Here is a 13,462-nt window from a genome sequence, read left to right as displayed (position 1 = left end):
GGTGATGGTAATCCATAAATTAAGAAGAAAGTCCAGAAACAGAGCAATGTGTCCCTCCTGGAGAGGGTCATGTTGGGAGGTATGCACCTCCCTCCCTCCCCCCCCCCCATTCACGGCATCCCCACGATTAAATGGCACATGCAAAACACTGACATGGCTATGGTCGACAATGAAAAAGGTTGACAAGATTTATTTTTCACTTTTTCAATGTTTTCATATTCATTCTCATGTGTCGAAATGGACACCAATGAAGTGCCACACTTATGTCAACATTTACATGTGTTGACCTTTCTGTGTTGATTTTTTCTTGTGGCGATTCGCGGCACCCCGCGCGACCCCCCTTCCGCGATTTGCAGCACACCCCCCCCCCCGCAATTCGCGGCACCCCCGGTGACTCCCGCGATTCGCGGCCCCACCCCGTGACACCCCCCCTCCTGCGATTCGCGGCACCCCGCGACCCCCCCTCCCACAATTCGCGCCAACCCCCCGGGCCCCCCTCCCGCGGTTCATGGTGCCCCCCACGACCCCCCCTACCGCGATTCCCCACCCCTGACCCCCCCTCCTGTCATTGCGGCAACCCCCCGCCCCAGTGACCCACCCTCCCGCGATTCACTGCAACCCCCTGCGCCCCCCTCCTCCCACAATTCAAGGCACCCACACCCCCCCCGCGACCCCCCCTCCCGCAATTCACGGCATCCACCCACGATTAAATGGCACATGCAAAACACTGACATGGCTATGGTCGACAATGAAAAAGGTTGACAAGATTTATTTTTCACTTTTTCAATGTTTTCATATTCATTCTCATGTGTCGAAATGGACACCAATGAAGTGCCACACTTATGTCAACATTTACATGTGTTGACCTTTCTGTGTTGATTTTTTCTTGTGGCGATTCGCGGCACCCCCCGCGACCCCCCTTCCGCGATTTGCAGCACACACCCCCGCAATTCGCGGCACCCCCGGTGACTCCCGCGATTCGCGGCCCCACCCCGTGACACCCCCCCTCCTGCGATTCGCGGCACCCCGCGACCCCCCCCCCTCCCACAATTCGCGCCAACCCCCCGGGCCCCCCTCCCGCGGTTCATGGTGCCCCCCACGACCCCCCCTACCGCGATTCCCCACCCCTGACCCCCCCTCCTGTCATTGCGGCAACCCCCCGCCCCAGTGACCCACCCTCCCGCGATTCACTGCAACCCCCCGCGCCCCCCTCCTCCCACAATTCAAGGCACCCACACCCCCCCCGCGACCCCCCCTCCCGCAATTCACGGCATCCACCCATGACCCCTCCTCCCGTGATTCGCGGACACCCATCACCTCCTCCCTCCCCCCCCCACCCCCGCGCGCGATTCACGGCAACCCCAGGATTAAATGGCACATGCAAAACACTGGCACAGCTATGGTCGACAATGAAAAAGGTTGACATGAGTTTTTGAAGATTTATTTTTCTTTTTTTTAATGTTTACATAATCATTCTCATGTGTCGACATGGACACTTATGTCAACATTTACATGTGTTGAACTTTCTGTGTTGATTTTTTCTTGTGGCGATTCGCGGCACCCCCCGCGACCCCCCTCCCGCGATTTGCAGCACACCCCCCGCAATTCGCGGCACCCCCGGTGACTCCCGCGATTCGCGGCCCCACCCCGTGACACACCCCCCTCCTGCGATTCGCGGCACCCCGCGACCCCCCTCCCACGATTCGCGCCGGCCCCCCCTCCCCCGGTTCACGGTGCCCCCCACGACCCCCCTACCGCGATTCCCCACCCCTGACCCCCCCTCCTGTCATTGCGGCCACCACCCGCCCCCACGACCCACCCTCCCGCGATTCATTGCAACCCCCCGCGCCCCCCCTCCCACAATTCGCGGCACCCACACCCCCCCCCCCGCAATTCACGGTATCCACCCACGACCCCTCCTCCCGTGATTAGCGGACACCCCTCACCCCCTCCCTCCCCCCCCACCCCCGCGCGTGGTTCACGGCAACCCCAGGATTAAATGGCACATGCAAAACACTGGCACGGCTATGGTCGACAATGGAAAAGGTTGACATGAGTTTTTTAAGATTTATTTTTCTTTTTTGGAATGTTTTCATATTCATTCTCATGTGTCGACATGGACACCGATGAAGTGCCACAATTTTTTTCCAGTGACAACTATGAACTATGTGCACGTCAACCTACACATCATCAACCAATTCTTTGTATAATATATAACACCTGTTCTGTTTTACTGTAGGTGTTTTAAGTCAGACCTTTTACTGCTACTATTACTGTTTATGTAAATGCATTCTGAATGACAGCAACATCCTACCATCCTTCTACAAGAATATATAACCAACTAGGTGATTCATCACGCCCCGTGCCCCCCCCTCCCGCAATTCACGGACCCCCCGCGCACCCCCCTCCCGCGATTCGCAACCCCCCCTCGCGCAATTCACGCCCCCTCCCACGCTTTGCGGACCCTCTCCCGCGATTCGCCGACACCTGCGCCCCCCCTCCCTTGATTCACGGCACCCCCGCGCCCCTCCCGCAATTCACGGCACCCCTAAGCCCCTCTTTAGTCCCCCATATACTCACACACCCCTATCACTACCCAGCTTCCTGCTCTCCTGAACCGTAACTTCCACCACTGGGGAGTCGCTGACGCTGTTTTGCCCACATGCCCCTATCATGCCTCATAGCCCAGCCTCCTGCTCTCATGCACCCGAACTCCCACCCAGTAGGAGGAGACACTGACTAAGGGCCACCATCCTGTACTGCCACGCTGGACCCTCACCCACTGGCAGAAGCTGCACAGTATCTCCCACCCTCCTCTTTAGTCCCCCTTATGCCCACACACCCCTATCACTACCCAGCCTCCTGTTTTCCTGTGTCGTGACCTCTGCCAGTGGGGAGCCGCTGACTCAGAAACACCCTACTGTACTATTGCACACACACACCTAAACAACATGCACACACAGCCCCCCCCCCCACACCCACAAATGTCACTGTACCATCCACACTATCAATGTACATCTTACTCTGTAACCGCTTTTTAATTAAACAAAACAATACACACCCCCTTCCACATCATATGCTCTCTATTTAACACATTTCACCTATAACTCAAGTTGCAATACAGGCATCTTTCATACAATTCTAACCATCTTTCTCATATGCAAATGTTGACAAATTAAGGGGGCGCAGCCCCTTACGACGGTGTGAAGAGCGCCCGTAGGGCGCGATGAATCACCTAGTAATACTGTATCTGTCAGAGGGTAGCAAAGTTTCAGCACAAAAACTCCACCCTGTAACTACTTTAGAGCCACAATATTTCCCAATCACATTTTAAACTGATAAAAAAATAATAATAATAATGAGATAACAGACAGAATGTGTGATAACTGTCCGCCTTCAAAAGTTTGTTCCGAAGTTTTCCTACGCAGCTCTCCAGTGACCCGAAAGACAACACATTATTCGCTATTAAAAATTTATTATTGTAATTTTATACTTCTGTTTCAATTCACTGCCCACGTTAATTGTTAAATATTGCTTAATACCAGCACTTATTGTAGAGAACCAAGTTAGTACATATTTTTGTGCTCTAATTATATCTTGATGTTAACAAGGGACATGTTCTCTTGGATACTGCGTTGCTAATAATTAGAAAATTGGCTCAAGCAGATGATAAAGATACATGAATATTGAAAGAGTGTTATTGCATTGTTCATTAAGCGCTGTGGGCTGGCAGCGATACAGAATACTTTTTTTGGATTTAGAGAGAGATCAGGCACAAAGGAATCAATGGTAATTGCAGATAGATGGAATCATTTACATCATCGGAGAGACTGGTAAACATTAAACGTATTGTTCTGTACTATCTCTCCTCGCTCCGAGAAGTACTGCCCTCTGGACTCGCAGTTCAGTATAATTATATTCGTTCTGTGCGGATCGAAGGAACATTTACAACCTGCGCAACAGTAAAAGTCAATGGGGTGAATCCACCTTTTTTTGTTTGTATTTCAAAATAAACTCAGATAAACTATTTCTAAACAGAACTTGAATCCTTTAAGGTGGCCATACACATGCAGATTTATCTTCAGATCTGTCTGGTTGGAACAAAAACATGGTTATGGATGAGAGCAAATGACAGTTGACCATTTGCTTGGAAATGCTGGAAAACTGACAAACTGTCACTCATCCATAACCATGTGTTTATTCCAACCAGCCAGATCTGAAGATAAATCTTACTAGTGTATGGGCACCTTTAGACAACCATTGGTTTGATACTCTTCAGCAGAGTGTAGCTACCTCACAATATGTAGGGAACAAGGCAACTGCAAATAATGTATAAATATATATTAGATTAGAAACAGTGCATAGCTAAGGACCTCAACATCAAAGGGGGCTGTGGGGAGATGCAGGGGACCGGCGTCCGCCACCGCCGACATGCCCCCTTCCGTTGACTGGCGGCGGATGGCGATTCATCTGTAGGTCTCAATTGCATCGCATCGCATGCAAATCACGTGATTTATGTGCAATGCGATTGGGACCAAAACGCATGCAATGATCGCAGCGTGCATGGGCACCTTTACTGACTTTTACAGCCCTACATGACCAGCGCCCAATTTACCTGACGCATACTTGCCTACTTTATAACTCCTATCCAGGAGAAGCCCGGAGAGGATTGAAAGGAGGATGGGTCCAGACTACGTTCCAGGGACGGTGCGAAGCTGACATCATCAAGCTGACATCATCAAGCCCCGCCCCCATGACAGTCAGCCGAGTTCATTCGTGGGTCCGTGGATTGGGCAGCGGCTAAAATGGCTTGAAATGTCACGATTCGCATCATTTTAGCCCCGTCCCCTTCCCATGGACCTGTGAAACTGGGCTGTGGCGGTGATGCGGGAGACTTGCCCACCTTCTCGGGCACCAGGAGGGGGACCCAATGTGCGGGACACTCCTGGCCACTCTGGGAGGGTAGGCAAGTATGACCTGATGCAACTTCTGATTCTATACTGCCTTGCTCACATAACGCTATCTGTAGATGAAGAACTATTAGCAGCACCTAGAATCTCCCATAATTCATCTGGAGGCCGAGCTTTTAGCCACGCGGCTCTGAATCACTAGAAGTGGCCGCTCCACCCAGTTCCAGAGGCCTCCACTCTAGAATTATTGTATCATGTAGCATATAGTTGCCTACCCTCCCGCATTCTGCAGGAGACTCCCTGAAATAGTAGTAATCTCCCTCTCTCCCTGAAGAGTCTAGCAATCTCCCTAATTTCACCTTATTATGCAGTTGTTACATTTTTTGGGGCGGAAAATCAGAGATGTATACATTAAATGGAATCATCAGTGCAATTCCCCTGCATTGGTTATAAAGCACAAAATACATGAATGAGCCCTGACACATATCAGTGTCTTTTCTTTAACAAGTACAGTAGATCTTACTAACTGCTTTGGGGCTCATCTACATGTGGCTGTAAGTCACTTTATGACGCGCCTCTCAGATGTAGCAGTACATGTCCACGCTTCTAGGTGCCACCTTTACCATCCCCCTGACATACTTTTTAAAAAGTAGGCATGTACAGTATGGTTAAATTGCATTTGTAATTTATTGCATAGCATTACATTTATTATCATATATCTTATGCCGAGTTAGAAGAAAATAAATATCAAATAGTTGCAAACAAATAAATCCAATATTGCAGGCAGCAATGCTTTTCCCAAAATATATAATTAATAATGTTATCTATAAATATCTTGCAACAAGCATTTAAGCATAGACACACCCATATATGGAGCTAGACACGCCCCTCAGGTGGAATTTGGCACGCCCCTTCAATGCCGCACTGTGCAAAATTCTACTACCAACTATAATCTCCCTGAAACTAGTTTTTCAAAAGTAGGCAAGTATGATGTAGCAGTAGATGAAGGCCATGCTTATTGGCCCAAGCCATAGCCAGTTGCCCCTTCCTCCCCATTTCTTACACTCATGCTTGTTAACCAGTCAGTCCTTGAAATATTTACATTTCACATTGGGGAAAACATCTGATTAGTTTCCCTGGTAATTGTCTAATGAGCATGTGAGTTGCAATGTGTGAAGATGCCAGCATACTACCGTACGTATGTAATGTATCAAGTTAAGTCTTGCAGTGACCTTCTGTTTCATAACACTTTATACATACTGTAAATAACATCTACGGCTCCAGAGCAATAAGCGAAACGAACGTGACCCAGTGTTGGTTGGATATCTCATTTTTTCAGCATATTTTTTTTTCCTTCGTCAAGTTAATGTTTTCTTTTACATTTCTTTGTAGGGTAAAAGTGTGTTGTTGTTTTTTACATGGTCCATTAATTTGGAGTTGGCATGCGGTAAAACAAAACATTGAAGTGTCCATCTAATTAAATCTCTGGCGATTAAGAGTTCCCCAAAGCCACGCGGAATGAGATGTAGCAGTGATGTGAGCCAGATTAGATGGATCAAGTTAATCACATTTTTGCCTGGGTAATTTTATGCATTAATTCATTTCAATTTTAAAAATGGATCTTTTTATGCACAGTTCCGAGGATTACACACTCACAGGTAATAACCCGGATTGACTCCATTAGATATGCCCATTACAGGAAATTACAAAAACTTACACTCTTAACAAAGGTACTGTAAATATAACTTTTATTTACTAAAACCACATTGTCTATGGTGGGCTCCATACTTTCCTGGTTGTGCAGGACATCCAGAAGCCTTGCTGGAGAAACCACTTAATGTCTCGCACAGCTAAGTGACCCACCACCCACCCTTGGTATCTGTAGAACAGAGATGGGGAGCGAAACGTTGGTAGCCACATGTTTGAGGAGAGAGGCATGAGAACTGAAATGTTGGTAGCCACATGTTTGAGGAGACAGGTATGTGGAGGGAAACATTGGTAGCCACATAATTGGGATGAACTGTGCTCTTTTGTTTGTGGCTGCTCCAGTAGAGGTGAAGTTAATTGGTTGAAAATAGGAGCGCTCAGTTTTTTAATTACTAAATCAAATATGAGTGAACACCTGTAAAAAAGGGGGAATTTTTTTTTGTTAAATCCAATGTTTACACTCCTTTGGAGTGGCGGAGTCCCCAGCGGGTTACCTGGGGAAAGTCCCCCCTTTTTTACAGGTGTTCACTCATATTTGATTTAGTCATTAAAACACTGAGCGCTCCTATTTTTAACCAATTGGTAGTGACATGTTTGAGGAGACAGGCATGAGGAGAGGAACGTTGGTACTGTAGCCACATGTTTAAGGAGACATGCATTGGGAGCGAAACGTTGGTAGCCACATGCTTGATGAGAAATGCATGGGGAGGGAAACGTTGTTAGCCACATGCTTGAGGAGAGAGGCTTCACGCAAAACCAACTTTTCGCTACCCACCCTCTTCAACTGTATAATCCACAACAGGCTGATGGATTATAGGAGATAGGCATCGTCTTTATTATTTGTATAATACCAGCATATTACTGTAACATAAGGATATACCATATCTCTAAATATGTCTGTGTATTTAATTCTGTGCAGTACCACTTATCCTGTCATGTATAATATATGTAATATCTATTCCAGTGGCGTAAGTTTGTTGTTGCAGTTGCCCAGAGGAATATTGTATTGGTGCCCCTACACACACAGACAAACCACCTTATATAAATATACTGTATGTGCTTGTGTGTATATATTTATATATATATATATATATATATATATGGGAGACAGACTCTTGTTTCGCGCCACCAATTAGTTAATTATTGTAACTGGGCTGCCGTACTCACAAGAACCCCTGTTGGATGGGGAAAAGAGGAATGTGGATAGCAGTTGTGAATTGGCGCCCTTTCACAGACCTTTAGTGATTATGTCTCTATTAGCCTTTGATAACCTTCGAATCAAATGAAAGTAAAGTCCAAAAGTAAAGTCCAAAATTTCTCAATATTTATTTAAAAAGTCTCTGAGACCACACAGTAGTGGTAAATGTTCATATAAAAGTGCTTTTTCATTTCAGATAAGCAAACAGACGTTTCCCAACGCGTTTCGTCCCTGCAAGGGACTTCATCAGGGGTTTGCGAACTTTATAGTTTCCACGTTTGTTGTAGATGGGGTGATTCCCCAACCAGAAATGGATTTTTACAGGTTCTGGGATGCACTCTTAAAAACAACTTTTTCTCCGCAAGTGGAAGAATCTGTAACGCGGACTCTCGATTTTTTACTGCCTATGCCGGAATGCGTTTGGACAGATAGCTTTATGGGCTTAAAAGGTCTTGGGAAATTCCTCCCGTAAAAGTTTCTCCAATGCGGAATCAATGGCCCTTAAAGAGGTGTTTTCATTGTGTAGCATCTATCAGTGTGTGTCAAACACGTAAATTTTCCAGCCTTTCTGGGAGTGGTTTTGACTGTCTTAGAGCGTTATACCAGATTCATCTGACTCATCATCTCTTGTCTCCAACAGCACAGAGTATCCAGTGACCACTTCCTGTTAGAGATCACTTCCGCTTCCGGCCAGTGGCACCCTGAACAGTGGTGATCACGGGGATCAGAAGGGCTAGAGGGCAACTTATTTAAGGTTGGCTTCTAATTGAGAGTTCACCTCAGACAGTCAAAACCACTCCCAGAAAGGCTCACACTGATAGATGCTACACAATGAAAACACCTCTTTAAGGGCCATTGATTCCGCATTGGAGAAACTTTTACGGGAGGAATTTCCCAAGACCTTTTAAGCCCATAAAGCTATCTGTCCAAACGCATTCCGGCATAGGCAGTAAAAAATCGAGAGTCCGCGTTACAGATTCTTCCACTTGCGGAGAAAAAGTTGTTTTTAAGAGTGCATCCCAGAACCTGTAAAAATCCATTTCTGGTTGGGGAATCACCCCATCTACAACAAACGTGGAAACTATAAAGTTCGCAAACCCCTGATGAAGTCCCTTGCAGGGACGAAACGCGTTGGGAACGTCTGTTTGCTTATCTGAAATGAAAAAGCACTTTTATATGAACATTTACCACTACTGTGTGGTCTCAGAGACTTTTTAAATAAATATTGAGAAATTTTGGACTTTACTTTTGGACTTTACTTTCATTTGATTCGAAGGTTATCAAAGGCTAATAGAGACCTAATCACTAAAGGTCTGTGAAAGGGCGCCAATTCACAACTGCTATCCATATATATATATATATATATTTTGGTACTCTTTACCTAGCACGGCGCCCATCGCGGTCATCGCGGGCATTGAATGCACTAAAAAATCGGGTGCGACGCGACCGACGCGATGCCCGTGATTTCCCATAAGGACCAATGTTAAATTTCTCAACTGACCCGATTTTACTGTTCAATGCCTCAATTGACACGATTTTTCCATAGGGAACAATGTTAAATGGCCCACAGAGGCCAAATAGCCACCCTGAAGTGTGAAATGGCCCCCACAATTGTTAACGCCACCCCACGATCAACGTGAACCCGAAGCGTGGCGAGCGCTGCGAGCCCGCGAGGGGCGGCGGTACGCGTCCTACGACCTTTTCATACCCCCACTATCCACGTCGGTGTGGAGTTGAGAATAGAATAGTGTGGCGAGCGCAGCGAGCCACCGAGCCCGAAGCGTGGCGAGTGCAGCGAGCCCCGCGAGGGGACGAGGATACCTGTGAAGCCCGCGAAGGGACGCGTTTACCTGTGAAGGTATCCGCGTCCCCTCGCCACGCTTCGGGCTCGGTGGCTCGCTGCGCTCGCCACACTATTCTATTCTCAACTCCACGCCGACGTGGATAGTGGGGATATGAAAAGGTCGTAGGACGCGTACCGCCGCCCCTCGCGGGCTCGCTGCGCTTGCCACGCTTCGGGTTGACGTTGATCGTGGGGTGGAGTTAACTATTGTGGGGGCCATTTCACACTTCAGGGTGGCTATTTGGCCTCTGTGGGCCATTTAACATTGTTTCCTATGGAAAAATCGTGTCAATTGAGGCATTGAACAGTAAAATCGGGTCAATTGAGAAATTTAACATTGTTCCCTATGGGAAATCGCGGGCATCGCGTCGGTCGCGTCGCACCCGATTTTTAGTGCATTCAATGGCCGCGATGCCCGCGATTTTTTTACCTGCGATGCCCACGATCAAAATCGTGGGCGCCGTGCTAGGTAAAGAGAGTACCTATTTTTTTTTATAACAAATACATTGCTTAGCAGTCATACCCCGGATTAGAATCTGAGACCTGTCTCGCTGGAGGTAGACACCTTACTGATAGAGCCACAGAAGTGATATCAACAGCTTTCAATTTACATATGCTAAATAGTCTAATTCAAATGAGCAGGGGAGGAGAGGGAATGCAGCCATTACTTACATACTGTAGTTGGAAATGCTCTATTTCAGTCATAAGGCAGAATAGAACCTAGTGATAATAACTGCAGTATCTGGGTGATAGCTTGGCATTGACAAAAAGGTTGACACCTTGTCGGCATTGATTCAAAATGTCAAAATGTCACCGTATCAATGGTCAACACATGAAAAGGTTGACATGGATTTTCATAAATTTTTCAGGACTTTTCATGCTTTGTGATCCACTGGGACGATTAATGGGAACGGTAATGTGAGCGTAGTGAACCATGCAAGGTTACGCCTTACACTAATTGGTGGTACATGTTGACAGGTGCCGACATTGACAACAAAAATGTGAAAAACTCATATGACCCTTTTCATGTGGTAACCTTTTTCCTGTCGAGCTTGTCAAAAGTCCACCTTTCTATGTCGACCCAGACACTATTGACCCTCCGATCGACACCAAATTACCGCAAATCATCATGTTGTAAAGAAACCTGAATATTCAGGTAAAATCCTGGGGGGGGGGGGGGGGAAACTGCCGCAAAGAAGCCTGAATTCACCACTATGGATAATATCAACATTATGTTGTAATTTGTAACAATCGGGACATATTTTTACAAATACAAATCTTGCTGGGGTGGTGCTACTAAGTTTAGAAAGTGATAAAGTGTGGGGAGAGAGATACAGTAGCAGCCAATCAGCAATCAGCTGCCAATCAATAGGCTGCATTTGAAAAATGTCAGGAGCTGATTCGTTTATCTCTCTCCATTTTATCGCTCTCCAAGGTTTCGTACATCTCTTCCGCTACGAGGTACATGGATGTTTGGGCTGCAGCTGTTGTAATTACTGCAACTTTTCTCCAGGAACATACAGAAGGTTTAATAAATATGTTGGGATCATTTTGTCTACAGCAAGTTGGTCGACAAGCATTAGGTCGACACCACTAGGTCAACATGGGTCTTGGTCGACATGGGTCTAGGTCGACTGGTCATTAGGTTGACACAAGCATTAGGTCGACAGTGTCTAGGTCGACAGTCAAAAGGTCGACGTGGAATTTTTCACCCGTGTCGACTGATTTCATGTTTCGATCTAAACTCGTGTCGACCTTCAGTGGTTGTCTTGACTCAATGCATGTCAACCTATTGAGTCCGTATACCAAAGCAATGGATTCCTATTAAAGTCTCCCCCCTCTGTACCAATCCATCTACCCAATTATCTCTCGGCCACCGATGACTGATGGAATGTTGTGTGATTATCGTACCATAAGCCACCTGTACGGGGCATGCTGGGACACTTAGTTCCACAGGAGCAGTTATGTTCTACCCTCTTTCTCATCCGCCTTTGCAGGAAATGCCCCCGCTGTTAAAATGACCCTCGATGGATCTTTTCACTGCAGGAGCGGAATGGAAATTAAACTGTCTCAGGTCTGCAATTTCATGCCCGACTGCGAGGAAGAGGAGGATGAAGGAGACTTGTGCCGTGAGTATCCCCGTTGGTGTCGTAACGATACATTCATCTTTACTGTACATGTTGTGTAATATTCTCCTTTGTAATTGAACCTTTCTATATGCTAACGGAACACAAAAAGGCAAATTACAGGGTGATACAGTATTGCAATATTACCAAGCGTACCCTGTACTGAGAGCTATGGCCACGCTAATCACCCAATTCCGGGCACGCTGCGACACCAAAGGCCCAGCATGCTTAGAGATGGGAGAATGGGCTAAATAGATCAGTGTTTTACTACAGTACTCGTCCAGTTATCGCCCGTTCAAACACATTCGTTTATAAGTAAAGATTTAAATATATTATATCATATTTATTTGTGTCTAATTTGAATTAACCATTGGGACTGCAAGAAAAGTATCACGTCACTGACGCTGTTTCCTAGGAAAGTGGTCAGGTCTCCTCTATCTTCCCCGGACCCCAGCATCCTCCTCTGCTATCAAGGCAAATATCGGCAATCAATGTTCTTCGGGGACGGGGCTGCGCTAAAGTGACAAAAATCTTGTAATTTTACATCATTTTAGCCCCTCTTTGTGGATCCATGGATCGCAGCAATTGACTATTATGAGGGTGGGGCTTGATGACAGACAACTCAACAGATTTTTCTGACTCATTGAATCACTGACTGAGATTAGAAAAGTCATCAGCCTGATAGTCAGTAACATGGTGTCGCGACCCCATACTGAGAAGGTCAGGACCCACTTTGGGGTCAGGAACCACAGTTTGAGAACCGCTGTTCTAGAAGGTACTAACTAAATATTAAGTAGAATCTGGTTGGTTGCTAGGTCCCATCTTCAATAGAACTATCTAATAAAATATACCCCTTAGTGGTCAGATCTGGGCCTCTGCGCATGCACAAACGGTGACCCGTCTGACACATGAGCACAGATAACGCTGTTACGTCCTACCTTCCCCGCGCAGTGGGCCTGGTTCAGAGATGATCGCAGAAGCAAAATCATTCTCAAATGGACAAATCATGCTGCACTGCAGATGGGGCAGATGTAACATGTGCAGAGAGAGAGTTAGAATTGGGGGAGTTATTTTGTTTCTGTGCAGGGTAAATTCTGTCTGCTTTATTTTTACACTGCAATTTAGATTTCAGTTTGAACACCCCCCACCCAATTCTAACTTACCCTGCACATGTTACATCAGCCCCACCTGCCGTGCAGCTTGGTTTTGCTCATTTCAGAAAGATTTTGCTTTTGCAATCCATGTCGAGTCGGGCCCAGTATCACCAAGGCAGCAGACTGTAAAACACGCAGGTTATCTGCCGAACAGATGTTTCCTATGCCTGATACACATCTCAGCGACCTTGACTTTGTTGTTCGGGTTTATGTATTATTTTGGTCCGACGTACAGAGTAATATTGATGCAACGTGGAGGAGGAAAATTACATTTCTTGACCTGATTGATCAATTTGGAGCCAGGAGCAGATTTGCAAATTGTTATTAAATGCATTGCCGGCTTCTGGAAGAAATCATGCATTTATTCATACCTCCCAACTGTCCCGCTTTCCGCGGGAACGTCTCGCTATTTGGGGACGTTCCCACATCCTGCCTGGGGTCACCATTGTCCCGCGGTGGGGGGGCAGTTGGGAGTCCCGTCTATTCAGCGGCGCAGAGCAGCGAAAACCAGGGACGCGTCATCC

General features: G+C 46.7%; 1 protein-coding gene across 3 annotated transcripts in view; it reads left to right on the top strand.

Moving 5' to 3' along the window:
• ALK (ALK receptor tyrosine kinase) overlaps nucleotides 1–13,462 on the top strand; it is a 601,111-nt gene that overhangs the window by 480,630 nt on the left and 107,019 nt on the right. For all 3 annotated transcript variants that reach the window (XM_083175495.1, XM_083175496.1, XM_083175497.1), the window contains one exon: nucleotides 11,656–11,787. In XM_083175495.1, the coding sequence (XP_083031621.1) occupies nucleotides 11,656–11,787 (132 nt within the window). The remainder of the gene's footprint in view (nucleotides 1–11,655; nucleotides 11,788–13,462) is intronic.

This window comes from Crinia signifera, chromosome 3 (genome assembly GCF_055691185.1).
Source record: "Crinia signifera chromosome 3, ASM5569118v1, whole genome shotgun sequence".
Lineage (NCBI taxonomy): Eukaryota > Metazoa > Chordata > Amphibia > Anura > Myobatrachidae > Crinia > Crinia signifera.
Note: the sequence above shows the minus strand (reverse complement) of the source record. Positions and strands in the feature narration are given on the sequence as shown.